General features: G+C 40.9%; 1 protein-coding gene across 2 annotated transcripts; it reads right to left on the reverse strand.

Moving 5' to 3' along the window:
- Window positions 1-1,840: 1,840 nt before the first annotated feature.
- itih6 (inter-alpha-trypsin inhibitor heavy chain family member 6) lies at window positions 1,841-18,075 on the reverse strand. 2 transcript variants are annotated; one of them, XM_080497348.1, is made up of 17 exons: window positions 17,958-18,075; window positions 17,241-17,276; window positions 15,792-15,946; window positions 10,595-10,705; window positions 10,226-10,473; window positions 9,114-9,283; window positions 8,914-9,030; window positions 8,626-8,797; window positions 6,372-7,943; window positions 6,232-6,264; window positions 5,209-5,226; window positions 5,038-5,085; window positions 4,911-4,940; window positions 4,722-4,766; window positions 4,515-4,628; window positions 4,052-4,435; window positions 1,841-2,808 (listed from the first exon to the last, which is right to left on the reverse strand). In XM_080497348.1, exons 1-17 carry the CDS (start codon window positions 18,060-18,062, stop codon window positions 2,546-2,548), a joined length of 3,621 nt encoding a protein of 1,206 aa, XP_080353474.1. In that variant the 5' UTR covers window positions 18,063-18,075; the 3' UTR covers window positions 1,841-2,545. The 2 variants fall into 2 exon arrangements, with proteins under 2 accessions (XP_080353474.1, XP_080353473.1); XM_080497347.1 differs by having other exon boundaries at window positions 4,722-4,817.
- Between the last annotated feature and the right edge of the window lie 631 nt (window positions 18,076-18,706).

Below are 18,706 nucleotides of genomic sequence, written 5' to 3' on the forward strand. Positions count from 1 at the left end.
GTATGCTGAGGGTGGGATTGCTGTGGACTTATAAAGTTTTGGAAGGTTTCACTTTTGCGTGAAAAGAGTGAAGACTGAAATTTCAGCTCATCAGTGGAAGTGCTCGATTGTGTCTTGGTTGTTTCAACCCTTGTGTTTGTCATTGAAGGAGAGTCCGTTACCCTTGAGACTAAACCTGCTGGAAAAGATGAGAAGTAGATGGTATGAAAAAAATTAAATGTAGGCAACTCACATAAACTTTTATTTACAAAAGAATTTGTAGCATATTGAAAGAAAGACGTCACGGTTACAAGTGCCGCCTCATGAGAATGAATCCAGATACTTTTATTTGATTGTAGCCTTAATTATAATTCATTATTCATCTGAAATGTTGGAAAATAAAAATGCTGATTTGTTTTGAATAGTAGCTAGTCGCAGGGTCAGTCTTGTGCCAAAATGGTGTTTTCTGTTATTGGCAAAGCATTGCTGACTACATTAATGGTGGTTCGCGTTGCTCTGCGGAGCTGATTGAGTACTACCACTGTTGACTATTAAACAAATCAGGCTCGCTGTTGTTCTCATATTTCTGCAGCTGGATCGATCTGTGGCACGTCTCAAAAACAGATTAGGAACAGTTAGGTTTTTTTTTTTTTTAACCTCTTCACTCCACCCACCCTGACTCTATTAACAACTCTAAACAAAGGTTATCTTGTGTTTGGGGTTTCGATGTGTCTTATGCTCTTATTTATTTGAATTTCGCCGACGTTTTGTGGGAAAGTTTGCGTCTACATGCTGAATATGCTACGCTACTATGTTTATGTTCTCATGAAGAAGCGGACTTTTGAAAGCGATGCACACATATTTGTTTGTTTTTTGTTTTATTTGCAGTGTCATGTGTTTACCTTCTTTTGTGATCATTCCAGTGTTGCATATTAATTATGACTCATTAGCATTCCTAAATAAGCAGGTCTGGATAAATGGAGAGCAGCAGCTGTGCGTCCACACTGTGCATCGTTCCGACATCGTGTGTGGTCTTTTCATTCTGGAAAACATGTTATTGGATTAAAACTGGAATACTGTTTTGAATCCTTTTACCCCGACCCCACCCTGCCACCCCCTTTATAACCCCTGCTTCCACATCCGACACTGTCCCTCTCTTTTATTTTTATTTATTGAAAACAAAAGCCTCATGTGTGGTTGTACTGTTTTAATTTCCATCCAGTATGGCCTTTGAAAACCACTATTGACAATATCCCTTGAAATTGACAAGAAGAAATAGTTCAGGCTGAGTAGTAGAAAACTTACTGTCCTTGTTTGATCACTAGTATGTGAAAAATGCCTAACGTCTTGTGTAACAAATAAAATGAATTAAACTATGAATGAAATAATAGAAAAATTAAAAAAAGCACATGGAAAATCCCTGATTTGTGTCTCTTTTTGAGGATTCATTGACATTTCAAATGGGTGAGTTACTTGTGTGATTACAACGAAACACACATGGTGGTTTACACAGCTGTCCCAGCTGATCTATGCATTATCCATTCTGTTTAATAATGTTTGCCCAAGGAGTGACAAGATTTACCTCTCCTGATTAGTGATGAACGTAATCTCACCAACAGACTGGACAGAACACAGCAAATAAAAATATTTCATCCATCTCCCGTTGCGCTTTACCCAACTCAGGGTCTTCAGGGGGCTGGAGATGATCCCAGATGAATATGGGTGAATGCAATGGTCAAATGTCCAAAGACACATTCACGCCTATATGGAACATAAGGATGTCAATTAGCATCAAACTCAGGTTTTTGGACCGTGGGAGGAAACCAGATGACATGGAGGAAATCCATGGCTGGATAGCAAGAACCCAGATGCCCTTAAACTATTTATTGACTCATGGTATTTTATCACTTTATGTTTGACTAAAACATGGTATTATAAAGCTTTTTGTTTTAATATACAAAGATTTATATTATTTTCACATTCTTTTAACCACCCCCCCAACTTTCATCACAAATCTCACACTGCAAGTACACAATAATATTTTATATACACTCGTACTAAAAATACAACTTACAGAATGATACCAAGAGACAAAGCTGGCTTTGACTAAAAAGAATCTCTCCTTGATCTGATAACTTAAGTCATTGTGAGACATTTCGGAGCAAACGCAAAGTGCTGCAGCACAAATGGACGTCATGCGACTGGGAGAACATTGCGTCTCTTGTCATAGATACAGAACACAGAGTTTGAATGCAGTTCAAATGGAGAAAAGGCCCAAAGCGGCATTCAGTCTTTCACTATATCCGTGCAACTGTAAATCCTCATTATTCTCTCACATGCAACTGTTTGTTTTGTTCGCAGCGGTCACACCCTCCTCCTCCTTCCTCCCATAACCACACCTGAACTCCTTAGAAAATGTCCTTCAGCCACTGTGTGATGGTTTTTTTTCCCCCCACAGTTTTTGGTTCATCCTTTGTTCGATATAACCATGACTTTCACCACTGTTGTGACCTGAGCTGTTTCGCAGGGAGACAGGCACAGCAAGGTGGAGCTGACTCAGCTTGAATTACACATGATTCACCACGTAGCTCTCGTATGGATGACCCAGTAGTCTCTCTATCTCTGCCTTGGGCACCACCCAGCATTTCCCCAGGTGACGTTTCCGGAACGAGTCTTTCAGCGTCTTGTCCTGCAAGTTGACCCGCATGTGCTCTGATCCCCACCGCAGGACCCCACTGGCTAAAATCTCCTCCTTGTGTCCTCGCTCAGCCCCTCTGTCCAGATGGTCCGTCACCACCGACACGCTCATGTCAGCGTGTTGAAACTGACCTGAAAGAACAACAGTGATCTGGATTTAACGACTAAATCAGAATGAGAGCGGAAGCCTTTTTTTCCTTCTCCCCAATGATGGCCAGATTTGATCATGTGGAAATGCCAGAAGGGTTTAACAGCCCTGGATCACATAACTTAAAAAAAACATATGCAAACAAAAAGTCTTTTAATATCTGATGATCGCTCAAATTTTTAAGCCAAAGTGTTACCATTGAGCCACAGCATGTCACATGCGCAACCTCTGAGATAATGTGGTTTGCATTTTCCATATCATAAAATTGAGCATGAGACACACAGAAAAGGCTTTGATTGGCCCACACATAACATCATTTGTACAAATGCTAGATAATCATGCTGCCAATGCAAATTGAAAAAAGGACCTGCATTTTGCATTTACCGGTATTGTTTTTTCCTTACTATAAGTCACACTTTTAAAACATTGTTTGACTTGTCAAACGACTCATAATTATCCAAAGTTGTCAAAAAGAAAGAAAGAAAAAGCAACATAAAAAAGAATGACTAAAAATTTTTGAATTTGCAGCAGAAAACTCCGTTTTCTACACACTTGTAAATCTGGTCTTTTGAGAAAATCAAATCAGATTAGCATTTGTTTATTGAAGCATTTTATTTGTCTACAAACTTGCATTTATTAAGAGATGTATATTATTATGATAAAATGAGAGATTCATTGAATGACCCTATAAACATATGCTGAAAATATGCATTAAAACTGAAACTAATCGAGCTACTCAATCTTTGCAACGAGAACAAGGATACTCATGCTTGATGTGCCACTTAATGGTCAGTCATTATTAAAACTTTTTTTTAATGTATTGATGTGAGCTGCTATTCTAAACATTACATGACTTAAATGTAACTGTTATATTAAATTGGCTTGAAGTGAACAATTACATTTTGCCATGGCAGTTACATTTATAATTGTTATTGGAGTCATTTCAAGTGCAGCATTTCAAAGTGGGTGTAACTGTAACAACAATACTATAATGATACCATAAAAAGGTTTAGAAAACATAGTTTTCCTTGCTTAACAAACACTCAAGATAAAATGAGCGATAGTTCAACAGAAGCAGTGACCAAGACCATAGTTGCCACCCTGCCATTGATGGAAGTAATTGAGTAGCAATTCAACTTGACGAATGCATTTGCACTGAAATCCAAGTTAAGCTGAGGGCACAGTGACAGAGAAAAGCATTCGCTTTCAAACCTTGTGTGTACTCACCAAGTAGGCCTTGGGTTGTGGCAGAAAGCCCTCGTCCATCTGTGATATAAAAACCCAGGTGGGCCATCTGTAGGTAGCTGGGGTGTTTATAGTAGTGAAACAGGACCAGGAATCGCACGCCCTTGGCCAGCTCGATCCAGCAGCTTCGATGGTGGTCCACTGTCACCGTCACACCCTGTCGAGTCACCGATCCCTGCTGGTTGATGGGGAGGGTTTCTCTCGCCTCCCCTTCCACCACCACAGTGTCTAGTGACAGCGTGATCATAATGTCACCAGAGAGGCCCGTGGCCGCAGAGATGGTGAGCTCGTCAAAGTAAGTCCGGGACCGGTCTTCTACGCCCTGTTTAGATGGTGCCCCCATTAGACGCCCATCCACGATGATACCTTGGTGAACAACAGACATATATATCAGCACCAAAACGGTATGTAACGTTAATTTTAGGATGTTACAGCTCTGCTGCACCTCTGTCCGGGTCTTCCAGCAGTCTGAGCACGTCATTAGCTTTTCCATCCACAGTGAAACACAGGCTCTGCTGCAGCTTTGGGAGTTGGACCACAAAATGAGGATCTCCATCAACTACAACAGATAATGTCAGAGTCACATAAAAATGACTTGAATGATTCTGAGGGCATTATTGCAAGCAAAATAAATTCAAATCTGACTCTTGACCTGATGAGGAGAAGACTCTGATGGTGCTCAGTCTCGACGAAGGCTCTAAAAGCACAAGACATTCAACTAAAGGACAATCCGCCTCACTCCCAAGCACTGAAACAATGACAGGACTAAATATGTATTGCAAACTGCGTACCTAGAGTAAATTATGTAATGTTTTAGTCTCGCTGTCCACTGAATACTTACCAAAGGACCCAGTGTCTGCAGTATCGTCCCCTGAAAATAAGTCAGATATGCATTCAAGAAGAAGGTCCTGAAGTTTAAGAAATAAGTGAAGTGAAGTATTTCCTCTTATTTAACATTGGAAACTCACAGGCATCAAAGTTGAGGTCGTAGTCATAGTCATACGTCGCATCATAGTCTAAAGAAATGAAAATTACCGAAGAAAACCGATTTCAAAACCATTGTTACTCAGAATGGTGCTATGATTTCAGGAGAGAACATAGAATACGATAGATGATTAGTAAAAACAGTGTTAACTCACCTTTCACCAGGTCAATATCTAATGAAAAAAAACAAAAAACGTGATTAATGATTAGTTTCTATGTCTGCTATCATGCCACCTGAAAGTTTGTTGCTATTTAATTTTATGTTTCACTGTTGTGATTCTAACCATTTTCTTCTTGGACCTCAATGAAATGCCAGACTTCTTTGGTGATCTTTGACATATTGAAAAATTATTGTGAAGCCAAACACTGGTTGAGCGCTTTCCTAAGAAATGTGACTTTGACAACCTCAGCTGTTTCAAAACATTTCAAAACAGAAATTTATTGGCAGAATAATTAAATTTCAAAACTAATAGCTGATGTTTTTTTTTAAATGACCTCATATCTTGCAGCAACTCGTACGATATTAAAATAAAAACAAATCAGAGGGTCGGAAACCCTATTGTTTTTTATACAGGAAATATGCATTCTTTGTTATTTCAAATGATAACAAACATTTCTATGAAGTCATCAGCTCCAAATCTGATTATATTTTTAATAAAGATATTTTATCAAAAGAACCACAAAACTGTTAAATATTTTCACATAAACATTTGACCTGGATTACTTAGTCATTTTTCCACATTTTTGAGTTTCGAGTTGCCAAGAAGTGTGCTTCTGATATGCAATTTTAGCTCCAACTCAATTATTTAAAGCATTAAAATACTATTAGCACTGAGGTTATTCCATGTACACAATGTAACATGTAGATGGAAAAATAAAAGGAGTTTCTATTTGGGTGTTCCTTTTTACATGGGTCAACATACAGCAAGTCAATAGCAACTTGTAGCACAATTAGCTGGTTTTTACACTAAATGTAAGTCCTGCCACAAGTATAATCTATCACCCACAACCATAATGAAGAATTAAGCGGATTCACCAACGATCAAGCAAATAGGATTGATGTAAAGTAGTAGATGGTGAAGTTTCAGAGTATTGTTAGGATTTTTCTGATGTGACTCTTTGTCTCATCACAGTTTTTTAAATACCAAATTAAATACACAACAGAAACTCAGTCCTACCTTTTCTTTGAATCTGAATGGAAGTAGAGACATCTAGTGGCGAAAGAGAAAATGTTCAAAGCACAATAACATTCAATATCTAACTCAGTCTCTGAAAAAAATAAGCTTTTTACTGAATGAACTGTGAGGTGACCACTCACCCAGGAGCCCTGCTGCCTCCCATAGCCGAGGCCCATCAGTCACACCAGGCATGGGGGCAAATGTGGCAGACACCAGGGTGGCGAAGCCCAGCTCTGGGTCGGCGTCTGTGCTTGTGCTGGTGTTGGTCTGCACGGCGGGAGCCGGGGCGGGGGTGGGAGAGGTGGACGTGAGCCCGGGGTGGGCGGTGGTGGCTGCAGGCTGGTGAACATCTGGAGCAGAGCCGGTGCTGTTCTCTGCCAGTAGGGGCCTCCCGGTGACTTTGGCAGCAGGTGGGAGAGCTGTCTTCACTGCGGTGGGTTCAGTTCTGAGTGAGGTGAGGGGTGCCGAAGTACTGGTGGTCAGTGTAGGTGTTGTGGTGGTTGTCGGGGGAGTGGTCGCTTTCATGGGCAGAGGTGTGGACACTCTTCCAGGTGCAGGGGGAGATGCTGTTTTTAGTGCGTTTAGCAGAGAAGTGGAAATCTTTACAACGGGAGGAGGAGAAGCAGGTTTAGAAGAGTTTTGGGAAGGAGTTGGCTTTTTACCAACAAAAGGTGCTGGGGCAGTTCTAACTGAGGGGGGGCTTGTGGTTGGAGCTGTTTTCTTGGATGGAGAAACCACAGTTTTTGCAATAGGTGTTGGCGGTGAGGGTTTTTTTGGTTGCTGTTTGTTTGGAGGGGGCTGTGGTGGTTCTGGTTTTGCCTTGTTGGGCCTGGGGTTGGATGTGGGACTAGACTTTTTGCTGGCTGACACTTTAGTGGTGGTTACTGTTGATGCTGTGGTGGTAGCAGTGGGAGGTTTTGCAGTATTCAGAGTTTGAGCTGCCTCATCTGCATCCGGCTTGACTACAACTAAAGAGGTGACTGGTGTTACAAAGTTGTATTTGAGGGAGAGATTAGTAGCTTTGTCTGCTAGTAACCTTTGAGTTGCTGGGTCAGAGGCATTCAGTTTAGCCAGAAGCAGCTCTTTGATAGTAAAGTATGCCCAGAGTCGGTGCACAAAGTTGGAGATCCCTTCTAAATTTCCTGAACAGCTGAGCGAGTCTACACTCCCATTTCCCCTTGCATGGGAAGTCAGCACATCATTCTCCAGCTTCATGCGCTGCTTTGAGTCAGTAGCTGACATTGAAACCTTGAAATCTTTGACACCCGGTTTGACTTTCCCAGTCACAACCAACTCTGATCCTTGGAAGTAATTGGGGAAAAGAGATCGGGTGATGTCAAACGCTTGATCATCCAAATAAGAAAGCTGGACGTCTGATAGCAAGGGGCTAGCTACTTCATCATAGAAGCCCTTCAGCTGTAATGCTGCGTCCGCATCCTCATACACCATCCTGGCCACACCTCGGTTATCCAGAGCCAGGCGCTTAAGAAGAAGGAAATCTGCATCATCTCCAAAAGCAAGGCCGAACAGAGAGGCTGAGCCTAGAGACTTCTTGGCGTTGCTGAGGATGGTGTCACCGGACGTTATGCCGATGGTTGCCTCTCCATCTGTGAGGAAAATTACGAGAGGGACACGATGGGACGAGAGGCGGCCGGAGGCCGGAGGGTTCACAAGCTGAGCAGCTGACAGCAGAGCTGCATTGATGTTGGTCCCTGAAACAAATCAAAAATAATTAGGAGTAACCTTTCACATCACCTTAAAATTTGATAAACAAATTCACTCTGTTTCCAACTTGCCCTTCCTGAATCCGGATGATATAGAAAAGACGATTTACAACTTCACCAGCTTAGCGTCACGCTATTCTCACACCTACAACTTGTTCAAAATGCGTTCCCTCACTTTTTAATGGACACTCCCAGATGTGAGCATGTTTCTCCTGCGCTTCACTTTCACCATTGGCTTTGTTTTAGAAAAAACTTCTAAGCTGTTACTGTTTGTTTTAAACAGTCACTCATGGCTAAGATGTGAACACAACAAGGTGCTACAGTCTTTCGGTCAACATGTATGTTTTTCTGTCATTGTAGATATTTGATAAACTCCTTTTCCACCTGTTTGTATTGTTATACATTTGTAATTTTATGTATTTGTATTTTTTTTGTATTGTACAGCTGTGCTTTTAGTCCTGTTTTAGTTCTTTTAATTTGTTATTCTGCATGCAGGCTGCAATTAATTATGTTTTAATGGACGTAAAGATATTTTTAGATAACTCCTGATTATTATAAAGCATTGTACTAGTTATCCCTTTATGTACTGTGTAAAGCACTCTGGCAAATTGGGGTAAATTTGCCAGTGTAACAACTCATAATAATAAGATAATGTTAAACCTCTACTCACATCCTTCAGCAATAATCCTCTTGACAAACTCTTTGGCGTCTCGTACGTTCTGCCGAGTTGCCCGCACCGTCCGACCTTTCTTCCAAGTATGAACCTTGTCTGAGAAGGTGATGATGTTGAAGTGGTCTCCTTCTCTAAGGTCTCCGAGGATGGTGTTCATGGCCTGCTTGGTCTACTGACAGAAATCCTCCTAATTATTAACTGAAAACTCACCTCAAGAGACATTTTGCATTTAAAACTTGAAGGTCGTTCAAGCTGTCAGGAGTTCAGGGTCTTTATCCACTTTACCTGCTTTATCTTGGTGCCAATCATTGAGCCACTGACATCGATTACAAATATGACATCCTTAGGAACCACGGGAAGACCTCTGGGTGCAAAGTAATGCACAAAGTAGCCATCATAGACCTGACAGAAGGGAGAATAGAAAAAAGGTGAAGGCAGATGCTGTAATTTAAAGAAAAAGGTCAAACTGAGCAGATGTTGCTGACCTGAACATCTCCGATTAGGTCTCTGAGGTCTACGTCGTACTGCACAATGAAGTCTGCATTGAGGCCCTTGGAGGAGATACTGCTCTGCTGCTGCAGAGTTGGGCTGTAGTGGATTTGAGCACAGGTAGAGCTCCGCTCAACACGAGTGGATGATGGGGCATCTGCATCTCCTGTTGGAAAGTGTGATGTGGTTAAATCTATGAAGGGATCAATAATAATACAGTGGTGGCATACGCAGTAAAAATTGTTTGTCTGCTATACTAATATTAACACATTAATACAGGAACGAGTAACTTTCTTAAATACTCTTCATATTTCATGCTTTCATATTTTGCTCCAGATCAGTTTAAATCTGGACCAAGAGGTTCTTCATTGTACAATCCGTAATTGCCAAACGGCTGATTAATCCTCAATAAATGTTTAAGGGAACATTTTTTCACACTGTTTCACACAAAAAGTGGAAACAAAACCACAGCTTGTCAAATTTGAGCAGTGCTGAACCATATTTCAACATTGAACCAGCATAAGTTGAGTATAAACAGTAGCACTGAAACAAAACTGTAAAAAAAATGTAAAACAAAAATGTTTGTGTGTTTGGCTCCATTTTGGGAAAATGTAAACAATTTCAGCTTAAAATACTGCAGTTAAATGCTAAGGAGTATGTGAATATTAAATGTAGTTAAGATACTTTCTGAGGTACTGTGAATGGAAAGCTAGCTAGTTCCTTGCATCAGTACTAATGGTCTCCCTTAGTGTGTTCTTTATACAATGGTGAAATAGTTCAGAATGATGCCTCATTTTTAAGAACATGCAAACTGAGAGTTTTGCTGAAGAATGGTTACACTGGGCTGTGCCTGAGGTTCCGACACAGATTCCACTGACACTCATTAACTTTAGGTAGTGATAATACATTCAAATCTGAGTTGACAACCACCATTTCACACTGCAAAAGAAGACCTATAGATATATGCTAATCGAGCATCATAGATATTAAATTCATTATTATGAGAACAATAGAGGACCAGATCACTGTGTTTGCATGTGACGGGATGAAGGCACCAAAACTGAAGCAGCGTTGGGACATACTGTACATCTCAGCAGAGGCATTTTACCTTGAGCAGTGTTGGAGAGCAGTCGACTTGTCTTGAGAGGAAAGACCTTAATAAAACTGATGCCCGTCCTCTCTGTTATGCTAACATCCAACGTGAGGTTCTGCACCAGTTGTCCAGGCCTCAGGCCCAAGCTGAGCTCGTAGCGGCCGAGCCGGCGAGGTAACAGCTCCTCGTAGGTCAGGAGGAAGGACATCCGAGCTCCGGACGGCACGCTGACTGCCACGCGAAACTTCTCGATCTCCCTTTCTCTGCAACAGCGAATTGTATGAATTAGTGTTGGAAAGTATGCCAACACGTAACAAACGTGGAAGGGCACAATCAGTAGCAACTGAAATGTTTCCAAACGTCCATATTTGTCAGAAGACTGACTTGGTGGCGACGAGTCCGGCTGTTTTTCCTTGCTTCTTCGCGGCATCGTAAATTTTCCTGGCAGCCGCCCTTTCCTTCACCTGGGCCACGTACACCTTGCTGTTGGAGGTGCTGATGGGTTGGAGGAGAGAGGAGGAAGAAGAAGCACTGTAGCTCTCTTGTGTGATGCACAGTAGCCAGATTATGTTACAGTCAGAAACACGCCTGGCCTGCATTGACTCGTTGCCTATATTTGACTTTATTTTTCTCCTTGTATTTCCACAAAGTTGCTTCAGAAACAAGCATCACGCTTGTTTGTGTATGGCATTCAGACCACGTGAAGTGGAGGTGGAGGTCATAAACAGGGTGGGTGGAAAAGAGTAATTTCCCTCTGAAAACAGTATTAATGAAGGGGGGATCTTGCTGGTTGATGCGGCTCCAGGGGAGTGTCGCCGTGTGCTTCACCCAACAAAGTCCCAACCATAAGCAGTGCTTAAAAACAAACTCACACTCCTCAACCACTGCTTGTGGACAGGTCCTTCACATTGAAGGTAATGTTCAGTTAAGATTGCCAATGCTACTTACAGGGACTTTGGATACAAGTTAATGTGACTGTTACTAAAAGTCGACCATAATGTATTTTCTGTCACACTAACGACGAAGGCTGTACATTGTTAAGACTAATGAGAGAGAGAGAGAGAGAGAGAGAGAGTAACAGAGCTTTCCTTCAATGATTCACTGGAAAAGAAAAAGCTTTTGGAATGTTCTTGTGAACAGGACAGAGTGAGGCAGCAGCTTTGCAACAGAGGTAGCCACTGAAAGTTCAGCCATTCTAAATGTCGGTTTAATAACAGTAATCAATTGTTAGCAAGGTAAAAAGAAAATGTTTTACAATACTGTGTTAGTACTGTGTGGGTCAGTCTGAATGATGATTCAGTCATTAAATTCAGCTGCTTCAGCTGGTAGGAGGAAGATGCTCCATGATCTGGAGAAGAAAAAGCAACAAAACAGCTGAGATAAGCTTACGACATACAGACGGTAGCTGACGGGGCCTTTAGTTCATGGTAAGACGAGTTACAGGAAGCGTGGAATTTCTTCGAGATTATCAATGATCAATACCCTCTCCCTCCAGTAAACAGACATTTAAGAAATGAAAGCACTGCAGCGGTTTTCATACACAAAAGAAGTCAAAAGCCCACCAAAACATTGGTCATTCTAACAGCATTGTTCATTTAATGCTAATAACTGCTAATTGACAAAGTGTTTTTGTACAGAGTCAATACCGGGGGATGCTCTATAATTTCAATGTCAGATTCAGGAGTAAAATCGATGGACACTAGAAGCAACAAAACAGATGAGATAAACTGCAGACAGCAGTAAACAATCTTTTTATGCAGAAAAAATGCTTTGGATAGCACTAATGTTGAATCTAGCAGCCAGAACTATGAGAGTCAGTCGAATGACTGAATTACTCAATTGATTATCTATATTGTTTCTTGAAACAAACATCATCTTGAAGTAATGATGATGAAAAGAGCCAACAACAACAGCTAAACTACCAACACACAGACTGGTCTGAGAATGAATGAAAAACTTTCGAGTAAGACTGATGTCAAGGTTTCATGTTGTTTTAAGGAGGGCTGAGTGACTTCAAGATTACTGAGACGCTCCTCCTCCCATAAACAAAAGTTCAATGAAATAGCGGAAAGGAGTCATTTCCTTCTAAAAACAGCATTAATGAAGGGAGATCTTCCGGGCCAATGCTGTTCGAGGAGTGCTGCCATATGCGACACCCAACAAAATCCCCATGTAACCTGCTTTAAAGCGGACTCCCGTCTATACAGTGCACTTCCTAGACCCCAGCGGCCACCGCTGTCATGGGACAAGGTGCTAAATTAAGGTCAAGTTCTTTGAACAAATATATCCAAAGAGCAAAAAAACAAAAAAAACAAACCCCAAAACATCAAGGGCTAACTAAAATAAACCCGTGGGCTTGAAACGAGTCTTGTTTGAGACACAGAGCAGAATGGCATGAGAGAGCAGAGTGGAAAATGGAGGTGCTTGTATTTATATGTGTGGCAGGCTGAGAGGGAATGACTGTACATCAGTGACCTCCGCTCTGAACACAGAGCTCTTAGTTTCAGACACAGAAATGCCAAAGAACTAACGCAATACGTAGGCCACAAGTTTTTTTTCCTCTGGGTATTTGGTGATAGGCCGAAGGTTTGTATATGTTCTCAGCGTGTGTGCGTGCAGATATTTATGAAAAAAAATAAGTGAAGGAGAAATGCGGAGAATTGTGGTTGTAAAAAGGTCCAAAACTCACACATACTACAGAAATCTGCATGCACCTTTGCCGACACACATGCATCCAGCAGAAGTAGGTGTGTATGTAGCGTATCTAAACTGGCAGGATGCCTTAGCAAACTGTGTGCAGGAGAAAAAGGAGGGGTGGGCAAACTCCTGTCATTTTCTCTATTACCTTCCTGGCTACCATTTACAAAGCCTGGTATTCATCTGCCCTCAGGTTCCCCCTCCTCCTGACCTGCTTCCGCTCCCAAATCCAGCTCCAGGATTGCTTTTTGGAGTGCAATGTTGACTTATTTGTTTTGTTTATATTTAGCATTTTTAAAGGAAAGTGGTTTCCAACCCTCCTAGTAATCAAAGTATGCATCTCCACTGCATTGGAATCCAACCTCCTTACATAATTCCTCTGAAGTTATATTTCTGGATCCTCAATGAGAACATTGCATTTACTCATTTTAGTTTATCAGTGCATGTTAGAAAAACGTTATTTTTGCAGGCAGGGAATAATATTTCTCTGCCAACACACGCACGTTTGATCCAGTCGGTGGTGAATTATTGAACTGTAAATCAACTCTACCTATAAATAATTTCTGTATTATTAGTCATGATACTGTATAAATGTCAGGTAAAGGAAACCAAAAGACTGACTATAATGATGAAATCCAATAGGAGGTACAATACAGTACAAGATATGATGTGATATTTGATAAGTGAAAATTGTACTTTTATTATTCTCTACTATACTAAACAATAGAGATTAATAAAAGTACAATTTTCAATATATATATAGTAACTGGCAGTATAGTAGAAATTGGTATCCTTGAAGTTATCGTAGATTCATGCATGTCTATATTAGTCTCTGTTTGCTGCTTTACACCTGCCAGGCCACGAGTCATTGTACCTTGTACTTTTGAGAAGATATTTTAACGGCGCCACTCTGAGAAGTCTTCAAGGTCTCTGGCCTTCGGGCTGGAGGACCATCTTATCCCATAGCATTCCAACATTTTCAGCTTACATAGAAGCATACACACACACACACACACACACACACACACACACACACACACACACACACACACACACACACACACACACACACACACACACACACACACACACACACACACACACTCACCAGTATTAACCTTGCTTTGTTGTATCATGGAATAAGAATGTAACCGCCTACTTCAACATTAAGAATAAAAACGGGCAGCGGAGGGAAGGAACTTTGCAGATCGCTGAACGAGCGTTCAGGTGACTTCACTCTCTGCCCTTGTACAAGCAAACTGTTTGTTTTGTGTCTTTATTTCTCTCGATACTGGGGTTGTCTCTTTTCTGTCATTCTTGCAGGTTTTTACCTAACAATATTGTATCATTTATCTTGGGAAACTAAAAGGCTGTCTATGAGATGGTATAACATGATATGATATAGCATACAATATATTACAAAGAGATGTGATATGATATACATGTCAACACAAAACAAGCCATTCCAACACCATATAGGATGATTATTTAAAATGGAGTGTTATAATCCCATATGATTGCACATAAGATACAATATGATACACTGTATTAAATTGTTGTACAGTTTATTACGACACTTCGGTACTTTTTATTGCCCAAAGATATATAGTAATACGATACAATATGATTACAGTGTGGTGCAGCACTGTATGTATATAGATATAAACAGTACCAGTCAAAAGTTTAGAAACATAATCTTATTCAATGATTTTTCTTTATTTTCATGACTATTTTTCTATTGTAGATTCTCACTGAAGGCATCAAAATTATGAATGAACATGTATGGAATTATGTTTACACTGCAGTCAATCTCCTCCCAAACCATCTCAATTGAGTTTAGGTCAGGTGACTGCTAGGAACATGTAATCTGGTGCAGCACTCCTTCGCTCTTTCTTGGTCCAATAGCGCTCACATAGCCTGGAAGTGTGTTTGAGGTCTTTGTCCGATTGAAAAATAAGTGCGGGTCCAACTCAACTCAAACTGGATGGGATGGCAAATTGCTGCAGGATGCTGTGAGCAATCTATAACATGTTTTGCGTCATTTCACAGTTTTTTGTAAATTACTACATATTCCATATGTGTTCATTCATAGTTTTGATGCCTTCAGTGAGACTCTACGATGCAAACAGTCAAGCAAAGAAAAAAAAAACATTGAACAAGAAAGTGTGCCCAAACCTGTTATTGATAACAGGAAGAAGTTGAAAATGAAACACTCCTGCCTTCAGTGGACGTTGCATTAATTTCCTGCAGACTCTAAACTCAGTCATAACCAACCCTTTTCTTACCCTAACATTAGATTTTCACCTGGGGATTTAATTGTTTTCTTCATTTCTTCGTTTCTTCTAAGAGTACATTTTGTTTGGAAAATAAATGGCAGAACATTGCAGAAGTGCACACTGGCTTCCAATTCGACAATGCATTCAGTTCAAAATCCTACTCCTGACATTCGCTGCCCTCATACCTCACTGACCTCCTCCACACCCACACACCAGGCCGCACACTCACATCAGCCTCCTCTCTCAGCCTCACTGTACCTCAAACCAGCATGGCCGCCATGGGGTCCCGAGGCATCAGCCACTCGGCCCCCCAGCTCTGGAACTCACTTCCACCGAATATCAGAAGCATCCAATGCTTGGACACTTTAAATCTCATCTAAAAAGGGACCTTTATAAACGAGCATATTCATCCGAATCTTTGTTGGGCAGTTGCAAATGTTGAAATGTTTGTTTTCAGTGCTACTAATATGTTTTGAATGGCATTGTACAGGGGTCTTAGGTGTCTTGAAAGGTGCTGAAAATATTATTATTATTATTATTATTATATGCTAAATTAAACCTTGCATGAAGTAAAATAACTGCATACTTAATTGAACTATCTGACTTACATGGTGAAGTTGGAGATGAATGCAGAAGAGGGCAGATCCACCTCAAAAGCGGCTTCCTTGATGACGGGGAGCTGGTTCCACACTGAACTCTGGACTGTGGTGACAGCATAGCGTGACACCACCGAACACTTCACATGGTAGTCTGTCACTTTCAGCTGGTGGCACAACACACAGTAGATATTAGTTTAGAAAGAAAAGCACATGTTTCATTCCACAGCAGCACAGCGTATGATTTTGAAGGACTAAGCTTGTCTTGGCTGGCAGCTTTTACCACCCCAATGAATCTTATTAGAGTCCCAGGCGCCACATTTACAGCAAGGTGACGACACTAATCCGATCAGACAACCATGGATGCCAACTTGAACCTGTTGCCCCACACTGAGACGGAGGCAAAACAAATCATAAACCCCACACATTAGTTTTTACCCCCCACCTCCCCCCCACATTGTGGTTTTTTTCCCCCTGCAAAGTCTTGACAAGTTAACGAAACAACGCGAAGCAGCCTCCCGCTGGGTGTCGGAGCGCTCCCCTTGTTTACTCCAGGCCCGCTGGCGCCTGATGAGACCAATCTGGCCGGGGCTGGCCGCATTACTGCAGGACCAGGCGACAGGCAGGAGGAAGAGAGCCACATCAGGCCTCTGGCTCGCTGGTATTTAGGAAAACTGCGGTTTGAGCTGTACAGACAGAATTACTGTATGTTCCCGTGGAATTTCTTCACAGTTTCTTCACTGAAACCAACCACAGTGGAGCTACTGAAGGTATCTCGTGAGGCGGTAAAAGTTGTTTCCCATCCATGAAGCCTGCTATCTTTTTATAGGTTGAGCAGAATAGATTAAAACCAGAAAGCTTGAAGGATCACAGGTATTATTGTAGGTGCAGGGATTCTGCACTCATGATGAAGTTTTGCATCAGACTTTTCAAAAACTTTACATGAGTATTTTTTTCCAGGCAACTTTTTACTTTTAGTTCCAACTCTGAGATACTTCCAAACTCAGAGACTAAGACTCTAAGACTATGACTTTTGTCTAAAAAAAAGAAAAATAATAAATGCAGATTATTACCTGATTTGTTTATTAAGAAAAAAAAATTGCATGTAACTCAGAACTATGATACAAGCTGAATCAATATGATGTTCTGGTGTATCCATGCCGACGAGCAGTAATACAATAACAACAATTAGAATGTGCGTGCACATGTGCATTAACAAGTATGCACATATGATACTCCATCAAAAAAGGTTGAAGATGCCTTAAAACTAACTTTAAAGTTACATTTAGAAAGCTGTACTTCTCGCTGAAGTGGTGCACAAGTATATATGTACTAAAAACTTGAACTTTGAAAAGAATTGTCTCAGACCTGATAAAAACTCTTCCATGGCTAAATAGTCATTTTGTACCTCAATAACCATTTCATAGCCAGCATTCAGACAGTATTTATGCCGAAACTCACCACCGGTTTTGTTCGCTTGCTTTGTCGTTTCATTCTCTAGAAAAGAAATGACACATTGAGTCAAAGCAACACAGAGAGACATCTATGATCCGTGTGTTAAAAATAAGTTCATTTAAATGATGCTATCTTTTATTTAACCAAATAGTTTTCCTAGAATGACTTCTTTTTTGATGCAATCCCCACAATCCACATTTGCCCATGTGAGGAGGCCAGGGTCAAGATTTTAGTGACAAAATAGTCTGAATCAAAGCCATTCATGAATGGAAGGGAAGTGGAACTGGAAATAAATGCTCTCACTGTACACAGGGCAGGCCAGGGGTTTGCAAGGTTTGGTCTCCAATGTTAATTCTGCACACAAGTCATTGCTGTGTCAATACATTACCCAATAATCCAAGCACTGGTGGGAGACTCAATATAAGTATCACTCAGAAAAGATTTATTTTATTTGTTTAAAGAAATGTGACCTTAAACTTAATTTTTTCTAACCTGTTTGGGGCGTTGCATTGGTCAAAATGCAAGATTATTTAAGATATTTAAAACATTTTACAAATAATGTTAATAACAGAGACATACATTTGGTAAATATGTTAGTGTGTGTGTTTGATATTCAAGCTTTTTTCCTGTGTGTACGCTTTAAAGGCTACTTGGGCCACGCTCGTCTTGTGGGCGTGCTTAAGAAATTTGCATAAAATATGTGATTAAAGAAAAACAACTTACCTGTAAATGAATGTTTGTGCCGAGATGCGCCTCATAGTCCGCTGATAATCCTTCTTGCACATACAAACAGAAGAAAACTAAAAGGCACCGGATGTTTAAAAACATTGTGTTGACTGTATTTAAATGACAGGGCTTCAGAATGAAGAGTGTGCAGTGGTCTGGTGTGGACTGGAGCAGGAAACGCGCACAACTCACATTTTACGCACGTTGTGTTTTTGTAAAAAAAAAAAAAAAAAAGGGGGCAGGCAGTTTCTCCCCCTCCCTCAGCACTGCTCACTCCAAACCTGCCCTGATAAATCCTGCAAACCGTGCTGCGATAGGAGGTTAATGTCTATGATTGGCCAAAAAACAACTAAGACTAAGGCAGAAAAGTCCCTTAAGGCTGCAGAAAGGAGCGCCCAGGTTTGTTGTCACGCACACTGGAAACTTCTCACACTGCTGCCACCGAGGTGTAACACAAACTGAAACGAGGGATTATTAACCCCTGCACGACTATTTGGAGGGGAAATACCTTCAACCTCCATCTCCTTCCCTGCGACGTAAGAAAAAAAAAAAAAAAAGCAGGCGCTCAAAAATCCCACATTACTCCCAAATGTTCTTGAAAAAAAAAAAAATCACGTTTCCCTTGATGGCTTTTACACAAAGAGCCATTATTGTCTGAATAAACCGATGGCATCAGGCTGCAGAGCTGCAAAAGTTTATATAAAACTTTATTTATTCACGCTTAAACATGAGAATGAGTGGAAAGG

The sequence above is a fragment of the Blennius ocellaris genome (assembly GCF_963422515.1).
Source record: "Blennius ocellaris genome assembly, chromosome: 5".
In the NCBI taxonomy this organism is placed as follows: domain Eukaryota; kingdom Metazoa; phylum Chordata; class Actinopteri; order Blenniiformes; family Blenniidae; genus Blennius; species Blennius ocellaris.